Here is an 11,862-nt window from a genome sequence, read left to right as displayed (position 1 = left end):
TAATAAACTACAATGGAAAAGAATATGAAAATATACATATATATTCTTCTTCATATATATGTGTGTATATATATATATATATATATAACTGAATCACTTTGCTATACACTTTGCTATACACAACATTGTAAATCAACTATACTTCAATTAAAAAAAAAAATCTGTCATGAAGCACAATGACTGAGGAACTGTTCCCGATTACTAAAGGCTAAAGAAACAGAACAATGGAATGCAATGTAGGATCCAGAATTTTCTGTTGCTATAAAAAAAGTCATTGGGACAATTGGCAAAATCTGAATAAGGTATTTAGAGAAAGTAATCGCATTTTATCAATGTTAATTTCTTCATTTTCTAACTGAACTGTGATCATATAAGAGATTGTCTCATTTTAGAAAATATGCACCAAGACACTTAGAGTCAAGGTGCACCATATCTGCATCTGACAAATGGTTCAGGAAAAAAAAAATGCAAAATGCCAAATAAGGACTTCCTGTGTCTCCTTATTTATCTCTCTCTCACGTGGGCACTGAGCAAAGGAGGGGTGGGAGTCAGGAGCAGCCCCCATACAGCTGTTCAGGGATGTCTGGAAAAGAAGCCCACCCACATTGCTCTGGAACACTGGGTGTGACTTGGAGGGTATCGGGTTTGTCTGTTAGGGACACTGCCAACCTCCTCCTTCCCCAATTGGCCTCTATGTTTCCTTGCATGCCCTCTGATTAGAGAAGTGTCCCTTTCCTCAGACACTTCTCTAAAGCATCTTCTTTCTTCTCAGTAGACTCTGAGACATAAGCTTTATGCACTTTCATTCTATTTGATGAATTCCGGTGACCTGTAAGAAGGTGGAGGTCAAATTAGAAGAAGTACGTGGCTAAGCTTGCAATGCACTTGCTTTTTCATTGATATCAAAAAGCATTTGACCTTAATCCAGTACACTTGAATTCTTGGCCCAGCTTTACTCCTACTAGATGTCCTACTTCAGCAAATATTAGATTAATAGAGCATAAAGCTGGGAGGGTTGGTAGGATCCCCCCAAAAACAGAACCTGTTTTCTACTTCTATGAAACAGAGATTGTGGAGTTGAACTGAAGTTATGTCCAGAAAAGTGTTTTAAAACTAAAAACCATCAAACTCTTCAGTCCCTTTGATTTGGGTGACACTCGATGAATTTACTCGGCCACCTCTTATGCTAGAAAGTTCTCTCCTCATCCCCATATTATAAAAGAAGGGCAGGTCAGGATGACTTGGAGAAGAGAGGACCTGAGGTCCAGTTACCCTGACAAGAAATTCAGCTTCTCCAGTCACACAGTCACAGACAGCCAGAGCTCTAAGGAATGTGAGAGATCATCCACTTTAAGCCCCTCGTGGTGGCATCTGTTGTTTTCTGTTGCCCTGAACCTATTGCCCTGCTTAATAGAACCTCTATTTTCTTTCAGAAACTCTCTTTGCTCCAGTCTTGGTAGGGCTGTCAATCAAGGCATTCGGTTTTCTCCTGGCCTAACATGGCATCTTCCTTCTGAGAATTTGAATCTTAAGGTAAGTGACTCAAGTTTAAAAAACAAAAAAAAACAGAAACCTGTTGGGTCTGACTTATTGCTATGGTGGCACTATGAAATGACTCTATTCGTTCCTGTTACTTAGATCTCTGAAGCTATTCTGGTTCCAGCCTTTTCCCAAATCTTGTTTTTCAACTTTCTCTTCCAGTCTGTGAATTTTCATATTTTAATCTATTTTTATATTTTTAGTTTTACTTAGCAGGAGTTAGTTTCCATTGCTAATAACAAAAGAATCCTCACTGGTACATCCTTCCTCTTAAAGATCAAGAATGTAAGGCCCAAAGACAGTAGGCTGCTTGCCTAAAGTCAGGGAGGAAGTTGGGACCAGAGCCCAAACCAAACCCAGGTTAGTCAGTTTCTCTCTACGTCTGCTGCCTTCTCTGGAGCTACAGCAGCCTTGGAAGGAATGAACTATTCCACATCATTAAGGGACTCAATGGAATGAGTCATTATTGAGCTCTTAAAAAGTCTATTGAACTTCTGCTTTGGGCCATAATTGAGGATATGAGACCAGAATATGTTCTTAATAATGAAAAAAAAAAGGAGCAATCCACATGTTCAACAGCCATAAAAAAGAACCAGTTACTGACATACGTAACTATATGGATGTATCTCAAAAACAATATGTTGAATGAAAGAACCTACTAGACACAGAATGCATGCCATGTGCCTCCGTTTATGTGACATTCTAGCATTGTGAAGTCCAGTATGGTAGCCACTAGCCACATGTGGCTTTTTAAATACAAGTTGATTAAAATTAAATAAAAATTAAAATGCAGTTTCTCAGTCAAGCCATATGTGGTTAGTGGCTACCATGTCAGACAGTGCAAATGTTGACTATTCCCTTCATCACAGAAAGGTCGATTGGATAATGTTGTTCTAGAAAACATGCGTCTGATACATAATGACAAAAAAAACAGGAGAGCGATTGTTTAGGGTCAGTGGTGAAGAAGGGTTAACCACAAAGGGGAGTTTTTAAGGTAATGGAAATGAGGGGATTTGGGGGATAATGAAATATTCTATGTCTTGTTTGTGGTAAAGACTATATGGTATATACTATGTCAAAATTCCTCAAATGGAACGGTAGAATTAGTGAATTTTATTGTATGTAAATTATACCTCAATAAAGTTGATTCTAAAAAGTCAAGTGTTTCATGGAAGTACTTTTTTTTTTTAACAACTTTATTGGGGTATAATTGCTTTACAATGGTGTGTTAGTTTCTGCTTTATAACAAAGTGAATCAGTTATACATATACATATGTTCCCATATCTCTTCCCTCTTGCGTCTCCCTCCCTCCCACCCTCCCTATCCCACCCCTCCAGGCGGTCACAAAGCACCGAGCCAATATCCCTGTGCCATGCGGCTGCTTCCTACTAGCTATCTAGGAAGTACTTTTTTAACCACTTATAATAATTATTAGATGTGTGGTTTTTTTTGTTTGTTTGTTTTGCGGTACGCGGGCCTCTCACCGCCGTGGCCTCTCCCGTTGTGGAGCACAGGATCCGGACGCGCAGGCTCAGCGGCCATGGCTCACGGGCCCAGCCGCTCCGCGGCATGTGGGATCTTCCCGGACCGGGGCACAAACCCTCGTCGCCTGCATCGGCAGGTGGACTCTCAACCACCGCGCCACCAGGGAAGCCCCTAGATGTGTTTTTGCAAAGATATAAACATGTTATTTGTCCACTAGACCGTATTTTGCTAGTCCCTGGAGATACAGTGATGAATCATAGCAAACCCACCCTCAAGTTGTTCACGGTCCAGTACAGGAGATGGGTCTTATGCAAAAATAGCTCAAATCCAGGAAGAAAGTAGCAGGTGCCCTTTCACAAGTGAAAATATCACGATTTAAGACATTAGAGGTAGCGTAGCTTCCTTTTACCTAGAGGGATGAGAAAGGCTTCCTGTTCTTTGAAGTATTTGTGAGATATATGCACATGGGGTTTAAAAACATTCTGGATGGAAGACAAAATATGGTCCAAGGTGGGGGACAAAACAGAAAAGTATGTCACCCAGTGGATAGAGTGCATAAAGGAGAGCAGTTAAGAAGTAATTCACATGGATATAAATGAGAAGGGTTTGTGTTTTGAATACCTGAGTTTAGCAAAGTGCACATACTTGGCTGCTAGGCGCTGAAAGGAAAAAGTGTACTTTTATCTTACATTGTGTCCAGAGTTCCAGGCCCTCAATGTTACTGTTTCCCTAAGCTCTTTACTTTCTCCTCCTCTTCCTACAAATCAAAAATCTTCACAAACAACATAATTCAAAGATGTAGGTCATGGTCAGAAAGGCAATTACCTTCTCCCAGTCTAATGCGTAACTTATTCTATTACAATCTCTACCTAAAAGACTTAAGGTGTTGGAAAAGCATCTAACTTGCACAGCAAAGAAATAATTTATGCATTTGTATAGTGACCTGAGCCCCCCTGGGTGAAGAGGGTTGTAATATAAATGTAAGTGGCAATTATGGTAATTATAGTATAATTGTCACTTATTTTCCCAGGTTCTGGATGGTTGTGTGCCATGGGTGTGCTGTTGAATTCTGGAGAGTTTGCCTTTTGCCCTTGGTCAAGGTAGCTCTCTGCATTTATTTTCACAATGCAGTAGGAACCAATATGTTTCATAATTATTTACATAATTTTTTACCATTTAGTATCTGTCCCTCTTACCTAATAATTTTAGGATTTTTAAAAATAACAGCTATTGATGTCAGGGCATACATTTTAAATGGTCTTTTTTATAAATTAGGCTATAAAACTTTTGAAATTAAAAGCATACTAGGGCTTCCCTGGTGGCACAGTGGTTGAGAGTCCACCTGCTGATGCAGGGGACACGGGTTCGTGCCCCGGTCCGGGAAGATCTCACATGCCTAGGAGCGGCTGGGCCCGTGAGGCATGGCCGCTGAGCCTGCGCGTCCGGAGCCTGTGCTCCGCAACGGGAGAGGCCACAACGGTGAGAGGCCCGCGTGCTGCAGGAATAAAAAAAAAAAAAAAAGCATACTAAGAATATTTGCAAATTAATAATTTCTGTGGGAGCCTAGAGCCTCTGTTGGTAAGTTAAAATATTTGGAAGAACGCTGCTTATTTCCTAGAAGTATATAAAAATATATAAAAAGCCTAAAAAGAGCACTAGGTCTTGCTACTCAAAGTGTGATGCAAGGACCAGCAGCACCAGCAGCAGCTGGGAGCTTGTGAGAAATGCAGAGTCTCAGGCCTCACCCCAGACCTACTGAACTAGAATTCTGCATTAGCAAAGTTTCCAGGTGACTCGCAGGTACATCAACATTTGAGAAGCACTGCATTAGGGACCATTATTTCACCTCTCATTTTATAAATGGGAAAGGCCAGGCACTTGATGGAACTTGGCCATGCTCAAAGGAAATTGAGTATTTTTAATTTAAGAACTCTATATACTCCGGTCATCTGTATTTGCTAATAGCAGGGAATAAAGCCAAACACTTTAACTCCAATTAACAAATCTATAATTAATTAGTAAAATGACCTTCCCTCAAATTTCCCATTTTGTAGAACAAGCTGTTTGAATTGGCTGGGGCTCAGGCCGGCATATTTGTGAATTTCACAATTCACAGATGTTAGACACTCTCAGGCTAAGTAAGGAAGAGAATGTCGAGTTTTAAATAGCTTCTCCCTTCTATCCTGGCTGAAGCAACAAATAAAATATTTTTATGAAACATATTTTGAACCAAAATTTCTCAAAAGGAGATGTCAAATCGCTCTGGAAATGACTTAGATTATCTTACAACTTTGATAACTTCTGATGTCACCAATTTACAGGTAACCTATGGTTGGGGGTGAAAGGAGGTTATGAACTTGCCATGTTAGTGACACTTGGGCACGCTGTTGTGTTTGTTTTTTTTTTTCTGTTGGAGTCTATTTTAATTTAGCTTCTGAAACATATTTCATTCAATATCCAAATCCACAAAACCATGATAGGTTTACAGCCTGTATTCAGAAAGGAAGTGAATTATTTTGTATGTAGATTTTTTGATATTATATTAATTTTTGGATATATGAACAAGTTAACGGTTTTACTCCAAAGTAGCTCGAGCCAAAGCAAAACCAAAACCAGCAAAAACAATGACATAAATAAGAGAGTGGGAGAGACTGAGAGAGATGGAAAGAACTCGAATGTTTTCAGTAACAGGCAATTTGAAATAATTTTGTAAGCTTTAAAATAGTTGAAAATAGTGCATTATTTTCCATTTTAATATTACTTGAAGAAAATTATGTGTGTGTGTTTGAGGTAGGATATTTGAAAAACTCAGTAAAGGTTATTATTATTTTTTAATTAGGGAAAGCAAAGCTAAGGGGATGTGAATGGGTATCTCTTTTAGTTGAGACGAAGAGTGAGTTCTAGGTTAAATATAATCAAGGAATTTCCCTGTCTTTGCTATTTGAGATTGTGACCACAACAGGCGGTTGGCTGAAAGGGAGAATGAAGGGTGGGGGGAAGGGGGGGGTGGAGGTGGAGATGAAGAAAAAAAACAAAACAACTTCCTAAGCAGCTCTGTGAAATATTTAGTTCTAGAAGCAGTTACAGAAGCCCTCAAATCAAATCAGTATGCAGAGACAAGGAAACATTAATTAGCTGGAGCAGGGTGGACACTCATTAGCTCTTGTTCTGTTGTGAAAGTCCAGGCTGCTGAAATTAAACTCTGATGCCATTCATGCCAGCATCCAATCACCAGAGAGACCAGAAGTTCAGAGATGACTCCAAGTTGCCAACAAGTGTGGCCACTATACGACAAGGACTCTAAAGCCGTGGTAGAGGGGGAAGAACAACTTTAGAGAGGATGCCCAGCTGGTAAGATTCGACTGTTTCTGATGTTTTAGTCCCTTGATGAATCTCATTGGCTCAAATCAAGAAACGCTCCGCCTCTTTGCAAATGTGTGTGAAGGGGGGAAGTGTCTACACTTCTATGTCTGATAGCATTTGACCCTATTGCTTTTAGCCTTCTGGCTTTATATCTATGTATACACAGGTATATGTGTATATGTTATAATACTGTTCTCCATTTGTTGATATCAAAGAGAGTTGAAGGAAATGAATTTTGAAACTTCACGGTGTGCCACCCTACAGTACTGTCCCGACCCTTACATCCAGCGGTGAGTTTAAACGTGACGTAACTTCTATCAAAACTTAATTGGAGTGCCTTGTGTATGATGAGTGTTTCTGCTGTGTACAAAGAGCAGCCTCTCTTTGTTTATGAGCACAGTGATATTATTTTGCACTTTCTGTGGACTTAAAGTGGTCTGTGGGCATCTCTTCTGGTTTTCTTTTTTAGTTCCTATCTGGATGTACAAAGTAACAAAGTTTGTAGACCATCTTCCCATGGTTTCTTAAAAAATGGTCACACCATTTTAAGATGTATAAAATCTGTTATTTGTCTGGATCAGCGCTCACCAACCCAAGAAGAAGACATTTCATTGGACAGGAATAGAATAGTCTGTGGATAATCTTCAAGTCAAAAGAAACACAGAATAATTTTGATTTATACCTTAAAAACAGATAAATAGCCATTGTTATACCAAACAGATTGTGGCTTGTCATTTTGGCTCTGTGGCATATTTCTTCTTGATTTGTTTCATAACAAACAGCATCTTTTGACAAATCTGACTTTTAAAACTTAACAAGTATACTCAATTTTATTTCTGTTTATAGGAAGGAACGTTTGCCTAGCACTAAGAGGGAATATTAGTGAGCATGCACGATGTGTGTGTGTGTGTGTGTGTGTGTGTTTCAAATTAGAGTTTGCTATTTTTAAACTGGTAAATGAAATCTGAACAGTGTTTTTCCAGTCATAAAGTTATGGGAGATATTCAAGTCGTATGTAGCAGTGTGATGTTGTTAATTTAACAGTATGAGATTTGATGTTGGAATTTCATACTTTACTTTCTGAGACTAATGAGGGAGGTCCTCTGATTGCTGAAAATGGTGTGGTTCCAAAGGGGTTAACTTGTCATTCACCATGGTGCCTATTAGAGCCTCATCCCAGCAGTCCAGTGGGCTCTCTGGCCAGGACTCACTGTCACATTGCTCAGGCAGTTAAGGAAACTGTGTGATCTTTTTTCATGAATAAGATTTGTTACCTTGTAAACATGAATGTGGACTATGTAGACGTAGCTTCTTTTCCTGGGAGATTTTTGGTGGGCTGTGTGAGACAGCAGAAGAGGAAAAGTAAGAGAGAAATGTAAATGGAATGGTTGACAGAGTAAGAAAAGAAAGGAAGAAAAAGGAAAGAGAGAGAGGAAGCAAGTTTGTGGTCCTCCAGGTTGAAACGGGAAATGTGAATGGTGATTTGATTCCTGCCTTGCTGTGTGCCATGAAAAATAGTAGCAAAAATGAATGGCTCTGGAGTTCACGTTCTTACATAAGATTTCGTTGGTGTTGGGGAGTGGGTGGATAAAAAGCAAAACACTAAAGATTTTCTAGTTCTCGAAATTTTTTCCAGCCTTAAAATTTTCTACTTCAATAAAATCTTTGAAATACTATTTCTAAGAGGGTAATTGTGGTGAAACATTTGCTGTATAACACTTCCCTTGATGGCATCTTTTTTAAAGTAGGTACATGGATCTATCTCAGCTCTGGCAGAAGTTTTTTTCTATTGACTAGCAACCCACATGTCAATCATGTACACCTCTGTCCAGAGGTATTTCTAGTGATTGATGAGGGAAGCCTGTAAATATAGATACATGAGGAAATTGCTTTTCGGAGTGTCCCGGAAACGGGCTAATTCATGGAGCAAATATCACCTCAGTTTTTGTCAGATTGTAAAATTTAAAATAATAATAGTACTTTAAAAATATTTTAAATTTTGCTGAATCCCTGAACTTTAATCATGGTGAGTGTCACTTTGGGGGAAGGGGGGGGCATGTTGGGGAGCTGTGAGATGGTGGTGCAGGGTGGTCAGGGAATATTTATTTGCCAGGTAAATCGTTTTAGGCAAGATTATGTACTTTCCATTTGTAATAAAAACTTAATCTGCAAGTAAACGAAAGAAAAATATTTGCTGCCGAGCATCTACTCTGTGCAAGGCACTGGAAATACAAAAATGAGTAAGATATAGCTGTAATGCTTATTTATTTAACTTTATAGTACTTATATATTTAATAACATATATTTGCCTCATATATTTTAACTGCTTTGTCAGATATTTCTAGACTACTTAGTGAATGAATGAATGAATAAGTGGGATATCACTATAAGAAATCTATAATAATATATATTGTCGAAGCAAGAATCAAACAATATTCTCTTTGATACCTAAGGAGTGAATGAGTTTGAGCTGTTTTTTCTAAGCAGACAACCCTTGCAGTTCTCAGTTTACAAAATCTATTTTAAGTAAGACCAAATTTAATCATTCCATAATCATAGTCATCTACATAGTTAAATTTGTCTTTTTCCTGACCTTGTCTTTAGAAAGAAATTATAAAAGAGAATTTTCAAAAAAGGAAAGAACAGGATTTCTTGTTATTTTTAACTCTAAGCTACCTTAATGCATAAATTTCTTTTTATCAGAAAATAGAATAAATGAGAGCTGTTATTATCATTTACTGCTAAATGTTAATGCCATTCCTCAAAAGCCAATTTTAATATACATTTCAAAGTATGATGGTAATCATTCTCTCAGTTAAAATTGATATTTCACCCTCTGTTATTTTTTCCTTTGCACCTGAACATATTGACACATTATGTATTTAGTTGTGCTCTGATGTAGATGCTAATTTACTCTAGTCTTTACAAAAACTTTTCTGAAAATCAAAACAGTACTTAAGCTATAGAGCTTAGATTTCCCCTTTGATGCTATTGACCATTACAAGAAGAAGAGAAGGTGGACAAATCACAAGTTTTGTCATTTTATTGCTAACTTAATTTTAACAAAAATAGATGAAATTATGCAAAATCAATAAATAAGAGCCAAAGGGTAAGATACAGTTTCCTTATAAATTAAAACCATATACAGTGAGTTCTGTTTACTTTTTATTAGTAAATATTCAAAATGAATCTAAAATTTAGCATTTTACAAGTTAAACTTTTGTTAATTTATGGTTTGGGTTGTAATTTGGGTCTTCTTGCACCCTTTAGTTTTTAGAATTGCCACCTAGTTTTTAACATAAATCTCTAACCAAGTAATTCTAAAAGACAGATTAAATTCCTCCAAATATCATTTTGAAAATAAACCAGCTAAAATGATAAAAAGGAATCCAGATTAAATTTTGAAACACTGTCATAGCTGAGGACTAAAAATAAGAGAAAGTAAAACATATTACTATTTGAACCACTTGTAAAATGATTTTGAGTTATTTTTTTCAGTCACCCTCTACTCAAAAGAAGCTTGAACTGTTAAAGTACTGTATGGATGAGTAAGAAGTATTTCCTGTGTAAATTACATATTGATTGTGAATTTTATGCTTTACTAGCTTAAAGGTCAACTTTATTAACTGTATTTTCTAAATATATCCCAAAAGGAGGAGGAGGGGAGTGGGTGACAGCGAACTTACAATGGATCATTTTATTTGTCAAATGCAATCGCATAAAGACAGATGTAGTCCTGTGTTGAGTGTCTTCCACTTGCTTCTCCACATCCACCCTACATCCTTCTTTTTTTTTTTTTTTTTTTTTTTTTTTTTTTTGGTGGTACGTGGGCCTCTCACCGTCGTGGCCTCTCCCGTCGCGGAGCACAGGCTCCGGACGCGCAGGCTCAGCGGCCATGGCTCACGAGCCCAGCCGCTCCGCGGCATGTGGGATCTTCCCGAACCGGGGCACGAACCCGTGTCCCCTGCATCGGCAGGCGGACTCCCAACCACTGCGCCACCAGGGAAGCCCCCCTACATCCTTCTTGTTCTGAATCCCAGGAAGCTGACTTATGAAGATTGCATTGACAGTTCCTTTCTCCTCTGGTTTCCTCTTGGGTTCAACCAGTGGGCACCTCTAGTAGGAGATCGAAGGGCAGGAGGAGAGTGAATTTGGGGTATATGTTTCCCTGCTGTTCTGCTACGTTTTCTACTAAAGGCTGCAGGTCCTGTAAGGGCTCTCAACCACAGTTCCGGACGTCTTGAGTTTGAGTAACTACTCTCTCCTTTTCCTTCGAGCATAGGAGTGGTAACCATTTCTAGCCACTGCTAACTCCAAAAAGCCATACCATATCTCTTCTCCCTTGATCAATAGTTCCTTTATTAAACTATCTCCAACTGCTTTTTTTTCAAATGCTCTTTTTCCTCCCAAGGTCATACCCAGTAGAAAAACACATGAAAAATGTGCCCATAGTGTTGTTTATGTGCACATGGAAACTTCAAAAATTGATATAACATTTAATAATATAATTGCTGATGCCAATTAAGGATGTATCCATCCATTTCAATGAGCAGGCCAGTTTTTAATAAGGCTAATCCATTAATTTTAGCTAGCTCCAGAATCACTAAGTTTCTTTGTCTGACTGAAAGGAATGAGCTGACATGCTGCAGTCTGTGTAGGTTGTTATGTCAGTACTTGAAATGAAGCAAGGCAGAGAACAGGAAGAGCTGGTTCATAAAGAAATACAAAGGTACAGTTTATCAGCAGGGACTAATGTAGCCACCCGTTGTAGTCAAGAAAAATCTGCCTCCAACCCTTATAATTTCCACAAGAATACATGTCAAAAGACCTTCCTGACCCACTGTAGTTAGCCAAAAGTATGATGTATTATAATTCTGTATGCTGCTCCTGAGCTGTGAGTGCATTTAAATGGCAGAGAGGCAGGGAAGTGTGTCAGCTGAGGGCACATAGGACTTGTCGAAAGACTATTATCCAATAGTCTTAACTCCACCACTCATTGATTATGTGACCTTCATAAAATCACTTAAGCTATCTAAATCAAAGTTTCTTCATGAGATAAGTAGGGATAACAACTTCTGGCCAACTGTTCACAACTAAGACATTGAGAATTAAATATTAAGCCAACCAGAGTCTGAAATGCATCCCCTTAGGGTATTGCTCAGCTCTACTCTTGTGGGTATGGCACAACGGTGAACTGGAGATTCCTTCCCAGCGACAATGGTGTCCTCATGGAGGCAAACCTGAAGTTCCATTTTGCTCTATATCATCTTTAAATTAAGCACAAAGACGATTATGAGTCTTGACATGACCTTGACTTGTCCCAATTCTTCTGCTTTAGAATTGAGAAATCTAAAACCTTAGAGAGGTTAAGTGATTAGCCCAAAATCACACACACAAAAATAGTAGCAGAACCAAGTCTAGAATTCAAGTCTCTTCCCTGTTCAGTGCTATTTCTACCATAGAACATAACATTT

General features: G+C 38.4%; 1 protein-coding gene across 4 annotated transcripts in view; it reads left to right on the top strand.

Moving 5' to 3' along the window:
- Positions 1 to 6,616: 6,616 nt before the first annotated feature.
- Positions 6,617 to 11,862, top strand: part of TP63 (tumor protein p63) — a gene marked incomplete at both ends in the record, with an annotated part of 220,788 nt that continues 215,542 nt past the window's right edge. For all 4 annotated transcript variants that reach the window (XM_082839095.1, XM_082839094.1, XM_082839100.1 and 1 more), the window contains one exon: positions 6,617 to 6,678. In XM_082839095.1, the coding sequence (XP_082695221.1) occupies positions 6,617 to 6,678 (62 nt within the window). The remainder of the gene's footprint in view (positions 6,679 to 11,862) is intronic.

Source organism: Leucopleurus acutus (assembly GCF_964270905.1).
Source record: "Leucopleurus acutus genome assembly, chromosome: 5".
Lineage (NCBI taxonomy): Eukaryota > Metazoa > Chordata > Mammalia > Artiodactyla > Delphinidae > Leucopleurus > Leucopleurus acutus.
Note: the sequence above shows the minus strand (reverse complement) of the source record. Positions and strands in the feature narration are given on the sequence as shown.